This window comes from Garra rufa, chromosome 21 (assembly GCF_049309525.1).
Source record: "Garra rufa chromosome 21, GarRuf1.0, whole genome shotgun sequence".
NCBI classification, from domain to species: domain Eukaryota; kingdom Metazoa; phylum Chordata; class Actinopteri; order Cypriniformes; family Cyprinidae; genus Garra; species Garra rufa.
Genome location: NC_133381.1, coordinates 39,243,897 through 39,259,188, shown reverse-complemented (window position 1 = coordinate 39,259,188; position 15,292 = coordinate 39,243,897). Strand labels below are relative to the sequence as shown.

The window sequence follows — 15,292 nt, the reverse complement described above, 5'->3', positions numbered from 1 at the left end:
CACCTTAAGTGACTGTTAAGTTGCTCGCTGGCCCAACCGCAAATTTGCATGACATTCTGGTCTCTAGATATGGCTAGGGTGCTTATTGGTTTTGTCCATTTTTCATGTAAAAAAAATTTCTATTCATTGGTAAGGCATCATTCAAGTCCTCCAAAAATGACTGAACTCAAGTTATGCGGCTTATCAACCACCACACACATTATATATATATAATTTTTATTTGCTAGTAGCTGAATTGTGTTGAGTTTCATTTTAAACTTGTGCAGACTGGTTCAAATTTGTAGGGCAGATACTTCAGGTTTATGTGCATGTCAGTGGAATATTCTGACATTATATACAGTATATGAAGGGTTTTTTTTCCTCTCTGGGGTAGGTTACCTTAGGACGAGAGGCCCACCTCAGACAAACAGAGCGAGGTAAAGGAGTTTGGTCATATGTTGGATTCATTACGCAGGCGGGAATGGACTTACCATCTGTGGTCTCCTCTCCATGCAGCGGCTCCCCCTCCTTACTGCTGTAGGCAGCATAGACAGAAACCTTGTAGCGGGTCTCTGGTGTCAGCCCATCCAGAACAGTGGTGGTTACGTCCCCGCGGACGGTTTTCTCGCCAGCTTCCTCCGTAAAGAAGGATTTCCAGGTGACCCGATAAAGTCGGACATTGCCAGGGGCGGCAGTCCAGGATGCTACAAAACTGCTCTCTGTGACATCTGAAGTGACCAGATTCGTAGGAGAACCCAGCTCTGAATGATTGAGAAAAAAGACACACAAGCTTTAAAAACAGATCATGTTACAAGCAAAATCTTACTAGGTTTGGTGACAGAGAAACAGCAAGCATATCTCTTAAACCAGTCTACACTGGTTAACTGGTCACCCAGCCAGGCCAAACTGGTTAGGCAGCCTTGTTTTAAAGGTTTTAGAAGGGGTCTCTGACACCTATTCATACTGGAAGATAATCAACTAAACCAGTTAACACCAGTTTGCCTGAGCTGAGAGACTAATTAGACCAGCTAAGACCAATAGGTGGGTTTCACCAGGCTACATTAGTTAATTTGTATCCCATTCTGGCCAAGCTTGTTAGGCAGATGTGTTTTGATTGTTTTAAAGGGTTTCTAAGTAGTCAGGCTGGAAAACCTGCTAAAAAAAATATTCGTTAGGGAGCTGGTATAGTTCTGCTGTAGCAGATAGACCAGCATAGTCATGCTGTTTTCAAGCAAAACTGAGAAGTAGTACAGTGAGGGGAAAAAATATTTGATCCCCTGCTTATTTTGTATGTTTGCCCACTGACAAAGAAATGATCAGTCTATAATTTATTGGCAGGTTTATTTTAACAGTGAGAGACAGAATAACAAAAAAATCCAGAAAAATGCTATTTAAAAAAAGTTATAAATTGATTTGCATTTTAATTAGTGAAATAAGTATTTGATCCCCTATCAATCAGCAAGATTTATGGCTCCAAGGTGTCTTTTATACAGGTAACGAGTTGAGATTAAGAGCACTCTCTTAAAGGGAGTGCTCCTAATCTCAGTTTATTACCTGTATAAAAGACACCTGTCCACAGAAGCAATCAATCAGATTCCAAAGTCTCCACCATGGCCAAGACCAAAGAGCTGTCCAAGGATGTCAGGGACAAGACTGTAGACCTACACAAGGCTGGAATGGGCTACAAGACCATCGCCAAGCAGCTTGGTGAGAAGGTGACAACAGTTGGTGCAATTATTCGCAAATGGAAGAAACACAAAATAACTGTCAATCTCCCACAGTCTGGGGCTCACTGCAAAATCTCACCTTGTGGAGTTTCAATGATCAAGAGAACACTGAGGAATCAGCCCAGAGCTACATGAGAGGATCTTGTCAATGATCTCAAAGCAGCTGGGGCAACAGTCACCAAGAAAACAATTGGGAATGAAAAAAAGGAATGAAATCCTGCAGCGTCCGCAAGGTCCCCCTGCTCAAGAAAGCACATGTCTGAAGTTTGCCAATGAACATCTGAATGATTCAGAGGAGAACTAGGTAAAAGCGTTGTGGTCAGAGGAGACCAAAATCAAGCTCTTTGGCATCAACTCAACTCGCCGTGTTTGGAGGAGGAGGAATGCTGCCTATGACCCCAAGAACACCATCCCCACCGTCAAACATGGAGGTGCAAACATTATGCTTTGGGGGTGTTTTTCTGCTAAGGGAACAGGGCAACTGCACCACATCAAATGGACGATGGACAGGGCATTGAAAATGGGTGGAGGGTGGATATTCCAGCATGACAATGACGCAAAACACACGGCCAAGGCAACAAAGGAGTGGCTCAAGAAGAAACACATTAAGGTACTAGAGTGGCCTAGCCAGTCTCCAGACCTTAATTCCACAGAAAATCTGTAGAGGGAGCTGAAGGTTTGAGTTGTCAAACGTCAGCCTCGAAACCTTAATGACTTGGAGAGGATCTGCAAAGAATAGTGGGCCTGGTGGCCAACTACAAGAAATGTCTGAACTCTGTGATTGCTAACAAGGGTTTTGCCATTAAGTACTAAGTCGAAGGGGTCAAATACTTATTTCACTCATTAAAATGCAAATCAATGTATAACTTTTTTTAAATGTGTTTTTCTGGATTATGTCTCTCACTGTTCAAATAAACCTACCATTAAAATTATAGACTGATCATTTCTTTGTCAGTGGGCAAACATACAAAATCAGCAGGGGATCAAATCATTTTTTCCCTCACTGTAGCTGGTTCACCAGCACTCCTGCTTCCTATACTTGGTACGAGCAAACCAAAAACCAGCATCCCATGCAGGTCCCAGCATTCAAAACATACTTTATGCTGGTGACCAGCAATGCTGGATTTTCACTAAGGAGAAAAAAACTGTTTGTCCAATCTTAGAGATTAGACCAAATAAGCCCAGCAAACACATTGTAGATAGAATTTTTTGGGTTTTTTAAAATAAACTGCTTGTCATAATTTTACAATAATTTTACATAATTTTTAGACTGGAATTTTTTTTGCTTTTTGGAGGTTGATGGGCCTGATCACATTCTGGACATTCTGCTTAAGTTCTCCTTCAGTATTCCACAAAAGAAAGAAAATCATACGGTTTAAATCAGAGACATTTGAGTGAACTATTCCGTTAAATGAGCATTTATCTAATTCTCCACTAGTCCGGCATAGACGCCGGTAGCTCGCGATTGCTTTGATTTACTCTGTCAGTAACGCGTACCCTGGAAAACAGCTCTGCAAAAATAATCTCTCTCCCTGCTGCCACACATCTGTCATCACATCTACTTTCCATTGAACACGAAACCCGATCCATTAAACACAGACTGCTAAAACTGCAGATGTAGCTCACTTTTTGATCTGCGCCATACCACCTACCTATCTTCTCACACTCTCTCTTTCTGTCAGTTCTAGTGGCCTGAAGCAGAAGAGAGGAGAGGGACTTGAAATGATATGAAAATGGTGGAGTGCTGACAGCATAGTCAGCTAGGATAAACTGCAGTGTGAAACTTCCACAGTAACACCTCTTCCTCTCACCACCAATCCTTGTGTTCTTCTAACTTTAGGATAGTCACCTGTATCCCACACATTGACAGGAAAATTATGTTCCAATTTCTTTCCAGAGAGGGCTCCAAAGTCTAATTCTTCTTAAATGTCTGAACAGGGCTTTTTATGTTGGAATATTTTCGACAGTTGCCAGTTCAATAAAGGGTAAAACGTTTGTTGGGAGGGAAAATAAGAAATGAAGCTTATGTTCCAATTAATATGTAAGTGGTGCTTGCCTACGCAAAAGTTGAGGTTGCAATGAGGTTGAATGGTTTAGTCATGGTTTGAAAAACCACACGTTCGTCTTTGTAACACCAAGTTATGGACTGGAGTTCAATAGTTAATAGTTTAAGGATTTGTTTAAGAAGTCACTAAGCCAACAATGATGCATGCCTTAGCGAACACCACTAACTAATTCAAGATGAAACAGAGAATTCAGCACTCCGTGCCAGCTTGTCTGGACCTGAAGTTGTTTCTACGTCCAGCAAAGAGGTCTGATTTTACTGACAGAGCACAGAGGAGAGCAGATCATATGTTAATGTCTTCTGCAGGCTGCTTTTGATTACTAAAATGCAGACGAACTGCCAATGCCAGGCGCTGCAGTGCACGTCCATTTAGAAAGCACATGCTATTAATGATTATTCATTTGTGGTTTCGCATTGACAGAAAATGTGGCCACTAAACAGAGACACAACAGTGCGATACCGTGCATGAGTTTATTAATACTGTCTCGATATTGTTGTGTGTTGAGGCCAGATTAAATCCAGACTTCTTTTGGACCTTCACATATGCTATTTTTCCTTCTTTGATCCTTGTTTTAGTGTTCCATCCAAGCAAAATGTTGATGTTAACTGGGAACAGGAGTTCTAGCACTAATGTGACTGTCATCGTGAATTATTTCACGTTGGAAAAGTTTGGAGTCCCTGCAAACAAGACAAATCCTCCAATGCCAGTTCTCCAAAGGTCTGACCACCTCATGCATATTAAGTGTTTTTTTGGCTTTATTTCAATAGATCCATTCCAGGGTAGACAGGAGGCAGTGGGGAACAGGGTCAGGAAAAGAGCCATGACTTGAACTTGCCTGCTTGCCTGCTAGGTACTATGACTCTGATTGGCCTCTCATGCATATTACAGGCATATTCATCCTTAGTCAGGAGTTCAGAAACAAACAACAGCCCTCTAAAACAATTAACCACGGGCGAAATATATACTGTAGTATGCTATAGTTGTAGTCTTTAAGAGCAGGGGCTAAATCAAACCAGCCAAACCTTGAGCCCCTGATCATGGGTGCCATCTTCAGCAATGTAGACAATCAACTACGTCATGAACAATTTAACACCATTTTCCATTTATTTCCTCTTTGTAGCTGTTTCATATAGATTTAATCCAATTCAGGCCCTGGGTCTAATTTCTGGTACTTCTCACCCGTGCCCACATTCAGAAAAAGCAAACTCTGCCACTGACTGAGTGGAATAAAGAATGACACATCTGAGAAATCAATCTTTAAGAGGTAATAAACCAGTGGGGGAGTCACAAACTGAGAACACATTGGTATTGAACATCTTGAACATGCTTTTGGACAACAGCCACAAAAAGCTGACAAACAACCTAGCATGATTTACACTTGGATAAATTCAAATAGCACACCGATTAAGCTTTGCAAAATTTCCCTGGGATCCAACTGGACAGTACTTAATGAGAAAACGACGCCTGTCCACTCTCCTCTCACAGAATTCAGCTCATTTTCAGTAGAACAGGGCAGAAGTCTTGGATAAGAGACATAATCTGGCGCTGGCAAAGATCTCACAGCCCAAGCCCATTTTCCACAAAAACTATCATGAGACAAAACTCATGCTGACTGCAACCACATTCACCAGATGTTAAAACACAAAGACGCTCTGAGACCCCTGGAGCAAACTGGCGGATTTAGAAAAACAAGTTTGCAATTTTTGTATTAAGAAGATATGCAAGTCAACAACTGCGATGGGATTTTTAACAAATTAGTTCAGTAGGCTAAAGAGGACATGCAGTGTGATTCTCAAACCCTTATAATGAGCTGACTGGTCTCTAAAGCTCTCGTTTAAGGTCACTTCCTAATTGCCTTGACTGGGTTTGGCCCCACAGTGCACTTTTCTAGAGGCTAAGGGCAACTAAAACAAAGAAAGCTGTGTTATGCTCAAGGATATGGAGTTTAACGCAGCTCAGTTTGGAAACGGCTTGTCATCGGCCAAAAATTAGTCACGTTTCCTTTAGCTCTTCGTTGAAAGGCTTGAGTCAGCATATATAATGACAAGCTTCTGAAATATGTGATTTTGTATAAGGAGCAGAGGACAGTCATTAGCTCTTCCGGTTAGATGCTGTAATCGGTCATTTTAATATGACACTACTTGAAATGTATCCAAAGAAAGACGTGCAGTAAGTATTGGGCATTCATGGCAGATGAGTTACGGCTAAAAACTTTGAATGAAACTGTTTCGCAGTGGATAACATGAAACAAGCCCACAAGTTAATGGCAGTTCTGACATGCTTTTTATCTAGAGATTATTGAAGGAGACATGTACTTCACTTTTTTTTCTTTCGCAAAAAAGTAAGCATTTTTTATGAGGAAGAAACTGGCTCCTAGTGGTTTGAGACCACTCAAATGAGCTCGACAGAAACAGGACACAAACAACTAGCAATCACTTAAAATCCTGCACAGCATCAAAACAGTATGTAATCTATATATTGACATAATGTGGTTTTTAAATTAGTAACTTCAGAAAAGTAGGACAAAACTATACACAGTATGGTTTAAACTTAAACCCCCAAATTCTGATTGCTCGACCATGGTTAGACACTAGAAAAGATTTCTCCAAACCAATATCTTCTGAGGTTTTGTTTCCATTCACTCTTCTTGCAATGCCAAGCATGAGTGTGGAAATTTTCACAAGCTCAGCTAATTCATCTGCTGCCCACACGGCAAATGTATAAAGCCAGAGCGTGGGGGAATCTACCCAGTGAGATCTGTCATTAGATGACATCTAAAAGGTCATCCATTTGGTTCCCAAAATTACGGAGTGCACTTCACACTGACAGACAACACCGAAAGTCTTTTAAGTACATCTGTTCTCTGTTAGGAGTGTGATACAGAAGCGTGCGAAGAGACAATTAGGGTAGCCGAGAGCCCTGTCTAAAATAACATCAAAATGCACAGCTACCTTTTAACACTTATAAAGTTCTATATCCAAAAATATATAGAAAGTTTATTCGAATTTGACAACATTTACAACAGCCCTTGTCAATCGAAACTGCACATTTTTTTAAACAATTTCAATTTAAATTCAAATTTTTTTTTATTAAATTGTATTATATCATATAGATTGGCATTCTTATAGTAGCCAAACTGCCTCATCTGCATTTATTATTGAAAAAGTAGTGTAGATCAATTACTAGTGCAGACTGCCATCTGGGTGTTTTAACCCTTTCTATTGTAGTTTCATATAATACAAAAACACAAGCTTCTGCAAAGCAAAGAGACAATTAAGGTAGCAGAGAGCCCTGTCTAAAAAACATCAAAATGCACAGCTTCCCTTTAACACTTATAAAGTTCTATATCCAAAATTATATGGGAACTATCTTATTTTGAGATTCTCGGAATTTGACAACTGCAAATTTTTAGACAATTTCAATTCAAATTAAATTTTTGCATTAAACTGTATTATATCATAAAGATTGCCATTCTTGAAAAAGTAATGTAGATCAATCACTAGTGCAGACTGCCATCTGGGTGTTTTAACCCATCCATTGTAGTTTCATATAATACAGTGTACTACAGACAAATGATTTGCTTTGCAGAAAGCACAAGCTTCAAATACAATACTAAAGTCTCTTACCTTCCAGAGTGGTGCCTGTTCCCATAAGCGGTGCTCCGAGGCCAGAGGTATAGCGGGCACTAACAAAAAGCTCATACTCTGTGTCCGGCAACAGATTTTTCAGCAAAGCAGTTGTTGTGTCTCCTTTAACAGTTACTTCTTTCCTTTCTCCACCATCAGGTTTGTAGGCCACATTATATTGAAGCACATTGCCTGGAGCGGCACGCCATGAGACCCTCATGCTGGACACGGTCTCATTGAAGACCCTCAGGTCACGTGGAGAGCCCCGAACTGACAGAGAATAACAAATATGGGATTAATTTACTTGTTTTAGAATTTCAAGGGCAAAGAACAAAACTTCCAACAGTGCTGACCTTCCTTGGTGGTGCCCTCAGTGTCCATGGAGGGACCCGTTCCAGTTGCATACTCAGGGTACACTGTGACACGGTAGGTGGTGACGGGTAGCAGTTCGTAGAGCACAGTGGTGACCTGACTGCCATCAGTCTCTGCTTCCAGTTTATCTCCTCCAGCCACAGGCTCATACAACAGCCTGTACCTCAGCACTGCTCCTGGAGCGGCTTTCCACGACACGCGGAAACTGTCTACGGTCTCTTCGCTCACCACAAGGTTACGGACAGAGCCTAATTCTAAATTGCGAGAGCAGTGTGTGTAATCAGTCAAATGCAAAAACCAATATATTTCAGTGATAAACGTCTTTGACTATGATTAAATACCTTCTAAAGTCGTCTCCTCGCCTATCAAAGGAAAACTGTCTCCTTTATCGTACTGGGCGACGACATTAACCTCATAGGTGGTCAGGGGAGTGAGATTGGGCAAAATCGTAGAGGTGGTGTCATGAGCAACCACCAAAGAGATGTAGTCTCCAGTTATGTCAGCCGCTGGCCTGAAACGCACCAGAAAAGAGAGGACATCTTCTCCGTCAGAAATCCATGAGGTCCTGAAGCTTCTGGAGGTGACCTCAGAGAATCTTAGCGACTTTGGTGGAAGCAAACCTGCATGACAAAATACATCACTGTAAATTTACAATGCATATTTTCTTGAATGTATTTTTATGCTTTGAGTTTGGTCTTGCTTGCAGATTTGCTCAAGAAGAACCTTTAGGTATCATTCTAAATGAACACAATAATATGTAAATTCATGAATAAATTCATGAGGTTTATTGTGTCTAATCTGCCCTCCACATATGTTTCCAGAGCCTAGTATTTCCAAAAATATTTGTGTTATGAAACCATACTGGTTGCTGTCCCAAGCAGGGTGTGTTCGTAGATCAACATCTTTTGTTGATCCTGGAACAACATTCCCATCAAACCAACATAGTCTGAAAACTACCCAGAGTACATAGTTTATTAGAGGAAATAGACAGGCTGATAAGATTGTTGTTAAAGTCCTTAGCCCCAGCTCTAACCTTACCACTTTCTTAATTTCTAAAATGCTATTGGTTAATAAGAATGTTATTCCAGGTCCATCAAAGCTGTTTATCCAGGAACATGTATTACTTGGAATTCATGGAAAGTTATCCATACAGAAATGACATAAAAAACTGAAGATGGATCATACTTCTTTTCTTGATGTTATGGAGCTCCTGCTCAATTCTTAGGCAGATGGATGTGGTTAGTTCCTTGGAGATGCGCTGGAAAGAATCAAAGTCTTCCACCTCAAACACATGGTTATCAGAAGGAGCGTTGGCAATCGCCTCCAGCTCAGAGCGCACGGCGTCCTTGACTCCCACTGCGAAAATCTCCACTTCTGTATCCCTTAGTTTGTTGGCAGGGTCTTTGAAAGAATCCGAGGACTTGCCGTCTGTGATGAGTACCATGACTCGGGGCACGTTACCACGAGCGCCACGGGTTGGAACGAAGATCTTTTCCCTTACGTAAGTCATGGCCTTGCCAGTGTTGGTGGAGCCTCCACGGTAGGGGAAGGTGCGGACTGCCTTGAGCACAGCTGCAATGTCATGGTGCTTGTTCAGGGCAAACTCAGTGTGAGGATCCCTGCTGTACTGAACCAAGCTGATCTGCACTTTGTCATGTCCGATGTCAAAAGAACTGACAAGCACTTCAAGGAAGGATCTAACTTTAGCAAAGTTAGCCAGGCCTATACTGTACGAGCCATCAACCAGGAGGACAATATCAGCTTGGAGCTCAACCTCTAGGGAGCACTCTATAGGGAAGAAAACACAAGACTTTACAACAGTCTGCCTGATTAGTTTAAAAGTGGTTATACTTTTCACTTTCAAGTTCACTTTCAGAACAAAAATGTACAGATAATTTACTCACCCCCTTGTCATCCAAGATGTTCATTTGTTTCTTTTTTTAGTCGATAAGAAATTATGTTTTTTGAGGAAAACATTTCAGCATTTCCCTCCATATAGTGGACTTCTATGGTTCCAAACTTCAAAATGCAGTTTGAATGCAGCTTAAAATGACTAAATGATCCCAGTCAAAGAAGAAGGGTCTTATCTAGTGAAACAATTGTCCATTCATATATAAAACGTAATTTATATACGTTTTAACCTCAAATGCTCTATCTAGCTCTGCATGAACTCCGGTTCAAGACAGTTAAAATAGGTAAAAAAAACTGTCCATCTCATTTTCTCCTCCAACATTAAAATCATTCTACATCGCTGCAGAAGTACCAGCCCAGAGTTTACAAAGTGAACATGCAAAGAAGATCAAACGTCCTTTATAAAAAAAGGTAAAACGGTGATGTATGATGATTTTGAAGTTGGAGAAGAAAATGAAGAGGGAGTGTCTTGAACCGGAATACACAAAATTCACGCAAAGCTAGGCAAGATGAGCGTTTGAGGTTAAAAAGTATATAAATTGTATAATTTCACTAGATAAGACCCTTCTTCCTCGACTTGGATCATTTAGAGCACTTTGAAGCTGCATTGAAACTGCATTTTGTAAGTTCAAACTAGGACACCACTGAAGTCCACTATATGGAGAGAAATCCTGAAAGGCTTTGCTTTAAAAACATAATTTCTTTACGACCGAAGAAAGAAAGACATGAACATCTTGGATGACAAGGGGGTGAGTAAATCATTTGTAAATTTTTGCTCTGGAAGTGAACTTCTCCTTTAAGGGTACACAGATATCAAAAAGTATCAGTAATAAACTACAGATAGGGTGGAACTATGAAATGTCACTGTGCTCTAACTTGGTGGAATACTCGGAAGCATGAATGAAATGAGTTGTTAGCATCTCACCTGTAGAAACTTTCACGGGCTGGGTTTTCTCGGTGACAACTTGCGGCTTACTAGGGGTCAGACCTTTGAGGGCAAACAGACTGATCTCATACTCTGTCTCAGGAGACAGGTCTCTGACGTTGGCCGTGGTGAATGTGGGCCCTGTGTAGAGCTCCTGCTTCTTGGCACCAGAAATCAAGGGGAAGACCTGCAGCTTATAACCTGTGATGTCACCAGGAGATGCATCCCATGCAACTCTCATGGATTTGGAAGAGATATCAGTCACTCTGAGATCTGAAGCTGGCTCAACAACTAGGGGAAAAAAGGATAGATGTTTATGATTTATAGATCTGTTAACTGGTCAAATCTCTGTGATTATAGCTAGATCATGTGTACATGGGCAGTACCTTCCTCTCCGCTTGTAAGGATATTTAGCTGCTCCTCCACACCAGAGCACACCTGAGTGATGAGCTCCTTCTGCACCTGACTGATCATGTCGAAGTTTGGAACATTATATACATGCTTATAGTGGGGAGTGGAGGCTATCTCCTTCAACTCATCCTCATCTGCTCCTTTGATACCTAAAGATATAAGCTGTGGCTTGAAATAGTGTTCCATACAGTTTTGGAATAAAAATATCAGAAACATGTTCAACAGATGTTTAGACACATACCCAGAACAAAGATCTCTACTCCAATGTTCCTCAGCCGTTCGGCATACTCTCCTACCGGGTCTTGTGACTTTCCATCTGTGATGATCATGGCTATTTTTGGGAAGCTTTTCCTGGATCCAGCTGCCGAAGTGAAGGTGTTTTTCACCAGATAGTCCATTGCATCACCTGGTTGAACATGTAAGAACCAATATACAAAGTCATTCATGTAGAAGGATGATTTCAAACCAACCTTTTTTGGAAAGGTTGGTACTCTTTCCATGTTTGAAAATGCCAAGTTCCTATATCACCTACATGTTACCGCATGATAGATTGATAAGAAAGTTATTCACACTCCAAGCCAAACCCTAGAGTAGGGTTGTTCCAGGACCAACAAGGGTGTTGATACAGAAACAAGTCCTCATTACTATATGGTACATTTTAAATCTTTTACACACCTGTCATGGTATTACCACCCTTGTAGGGGAGATTTTTAATGGCTCGTAGTACATCAGGTCGTTTGTAGTACTGGTTCAGGTTGAACTCTGTCCTGGTATCCGAGCTGTACTGTACCACAGCCACTCTGGTCTTATCCTCTCCAATGTCAAAGGCTCCCGCCATGGCCCAAATGAAACTCCGGATGAATTTAAAGTTTTCTCTTCCCACGCTCCAAGAGCCATCCACCAGGAAAACTAGATCCGTGACAGCACTCACTGAGCACTCTGCATGACAAGGGAACAAAAAAGCATTGAAGAAAGCAATGTGATAGTCTATAGATCTACTATAATCTTTGTCATTTTACAATGCTGTTGTTTAGTCTGTTTACACATTTGTTTATTTTGCAAGTACACTTACACAATTCTTAATGACTCCTTGAAAAAAAAAAGTCCTTTGCCTGTTTCCCTCAACGTTTCCCAACAAAAATGATGCTTGCAAAGCAATGGAAACTTTCAATAAACTTAATTCTGTACTTTAGACATGACTCCAAAATGTTACTGAGAAATGTACATCTTGAGAACTGTTTTTCTGGAATTTTGGTTGGATTTGTTTTGGCACAGGTACTGACGAGAAATGGAATTGGGTCAGGGCCGTAATCCTTTCCACTAGTTCAAAATGTGATGCCTGAGTGTGTGCGAGTCAATGAATGAGGCTAGAAAGGCTCTGAGCCCTTCTTTGTGTTATAACAGCCACTTCTAACAGTACAAAGCAAAATGTTTTATGAGCTCTGATTCTATTTTAATGCTTTTAATTAAAGGCAGTTTTTACATTGCCAACCACAGCATTGAGCAATCTTTTTGCGAGCAGTAACAAGTCTACAGTGGTCGAACGAACAAAGTTTAAAGGAAAATGGGATCTAATACATTGCATATAAATTTCATAGGTGACAAGAAGCAAGAAAAATCTGGAATGATGAAGACATGGTTTGATTAAATATACTCACTGACAGCCTCTGACTGTGGCTTCCTTGTTCCACTTGTGTTGCTGGATTGAACTAAGATGAGAGAAGAAGTCCGGTCAATGTTTCACAAGCTCAAAATTCCTTTTGGCAAGTGGATTAATCTAACCAATAATCAACAATTATTGCAACTTTGCTCAAAAGATATCAAACTAGGTTTTGCCTAAGCAAAACTTAAAAACAATCCCAATTCTAGTGTGTTGCGGTGGTTGAAAGATTTGTTAAGGCTTGCCTTAACAACCAGAACTAATTAGGACAAGACATTGAGGATGTATGGTGTGCACTTACTTGTTATTTGTCCAAGGATAGGGATACTTTCTTCCACACCATCATATGAATTGATTGACACTGAATAGTCCACATCTGGAGTTAAATCCGTGATTGATGTGTTTGTGGCCGAGGCAGAAAGACTGAAATCTTTAGAATCATCTGGAACAGATAATGACATATCAAGTCAGTCAAAGCTGATCAAAAAACATGCAGATGTTGTGAAATGTCCAGCTGTTGGCACCACGCACCTGTATCTGATATTACTTGTATTCTGTAGCCCTGTATCCGAGACGAAGGCCTCCTCCATGACATATGCACTGTGTTTTCATTTAGGATTTTAAATTTCAAGTCTGAAGGAGGCTCCACTGCAAACAAGAGGTTAACAGAGTCAAGATCTGGAAAAACTGCCATATCTGAATGAATAATAATTTTTGAAGAAACAATGTACAACAAAAACCCAACGACAAACACTTCAGGACTGAAGTTTAGTTGTTTATTGTTGGGCGAGACAAACAGAACCAAGAGTGAAGGTGACAAAACACAACATGAGAGAGTGACGGAAGCCATTTCGGTTCAAATGGCCTTTTCTTGAGTTGCATAACCTGGAATCTCACGGTCTGCAGCTCAAGCCGAGAAATTCTAAACACATTTCAAGACCTATCACAAACATATGTCATCGGCAATCCATGTGCAGACAACCATCCAATACATGCTGAATGCAATCAATACAAGGCATGCCCGTTCACTGGAAACAGAACTCTGGTGACAAAAATAAATCATATCAAGACAATGTTTCCATTCCCAAGATATTGATTATACAATGGAATCAAGTTTTGAAGATGTCGAAAGATATCCAGATGGCTCTGTCAGGAGTAAAGGAAAAAACATATATGCTATATATACGCTTTGTATATATACATATATTCCGACAAGGCTTGAGTACTAACAGGTTTTACTGAGGGCACGTATCCATTGCAAATCTCATAAAAAGAATACACAACTTGTCGTGACAGACTTTTGTGTAGTTCCTTTTCATACAGAAGTTGTACGTAACAAGACAACACTCCTAATTGTGAGGTGTGAAGGAAAATATACAGCACAAAAAAAAATCGATCCGCATTCGTCTGGTTGTCAAAGTTTCATGCACATGTACATGGGTGAACAACTTATTACACTGTTTCCATGTACACAAAGGACAACACAACAAATGTATTTTAAAATGATATTCTGTCATAGACATTATTGACATGCAATCTACATCAAACCGTCGTGGATCTCATCTCGACAGGCGGCAATCTAAGACGATGAGATTCCACTTAGGTACTCAACATCCATGTTACATCTGCATGCATGAATGCTGATGACTGATGCAAATACCTGCTGTCAGAATAATGTCTTGAAAGCACAGAATGCACAGGAAATACAGCCGATAGGTAATGCAAAATAATAGATGATATTAAACATGCTTAATATTACAGAAATGAATTAGTATATTTAACCAGGAAAGTGTAGCTTGCAATATCACACTCTTAAAAATAATGGCCATTTGAAGAACCATTGGCTCTCCAAAGAACCTTTCAGTGAACAGTTCTAAAAAGAACTATTTTTTTATTAGTGTGAAGAACATTTTCAACCTAGTCTCCAACTAAAATATAAGTCTTGATTTGTGCTGACTGATCTTAAAATATATTAGTGCCTTTATTTTGTGTCAAGATGCACACAAGTAATGTTTCTTTTTTTCTAGGGCATGTTTATAAAATGTACTTAAATGTCCTGTTAGTCTAAGACCTGTCTGTGAAACCAGGCCTTAATAATCCAAAGAACCCTTTGCACGATAGAAAGGCTCCATGGATGTTTAAGGCCTTTCATTTTTAAGAGTGTACAATAGTGTTCAGCACACTTAAAAATAAAGGTTTTTCAATGGTCAAACTTTGTCGTTCTTGATGTTACAGTACATTATATGTTCTCCAGATCAGTATTTTAGTTTCTAGGGGTTTTTTAGGCACCAAAACATGATTAGTAGAGAGTTTGGTTCTAATCAGAAACCTTTATTTTTATGAATGTATTGTAGGGATTTGTAAACTCAACAAGGAGATGAAGATCCACAGTGTCTGCTATAGATTTATCATCATCTGTAAAAGCAGATCTTCCCTGTAGAAACATGGGATCATCTTTTTCCATGCACTACTGTTCTTACTTCTACTTGATGGCCAGCTGAACAATGAAGATGGGGCAAAACGTCACATGCGCAAAGAAAAAGAAGGAAAGATGTGGGTGGAAAGAAGTGTGCGTGGAGCAGCAGAATATCATTTTAAAATAAACGGTGGAGGAA

At 40.2% G+C, this 15,292-nt stretch overlaps 1 protein-coding gene across 4 annotated transcripts in view; it reads right to left on the bottom strand.

Annotated features, from left to right (window-relative positions):
* Nucleotides 1–15,292, bottom strand: part of col12a1a (collagen, type XII, alpha 1a) — an 84,552-nt gene that overhangs the window by 65,941 nt on the left and 3,319 nt on the right. For 2 of the 4 annotated variants that reach the window (XM_073827403.1, XM_073827404.1), the window contains exons 1-2: nucleotides 7,399–7,650; nucleotides 471–740 (exon numbers count right to left, since the gene is read on the bottom strand). The exons of 1 other annotated variant lie outside the window; for it this stretch is intronic. In XM_073827403.1, the coding sequence (XP_073683504.1) occupies nucleotides 471–740; nucleotides 7,399–7,618 (490 nt within the window). In that variant the 5' untranslated portion in view covers nucleotides 7,619–7,650. Of the gene's footprint in view, nucleotides 1–470; nucleotides 741–7,398; nucleotides 7,669–7,751; nucleotides 8,025–8,111; nucleotides 8,391–8,955; nucleotides 9,559–10,606; nucleotides 10,898–10,992; nucleotides 11,167–11,258; nucleotides 11,424–11,692; nucleotides 11,957–12,675; nucleotides 12,727–12,978; nucleotides 13,120–13,208; nucleotides 13,326–15,292 lie in introns of those variants that run through there. One more of the 4 variants, XM_073827406.1, reaches the window with a different exon arrangement.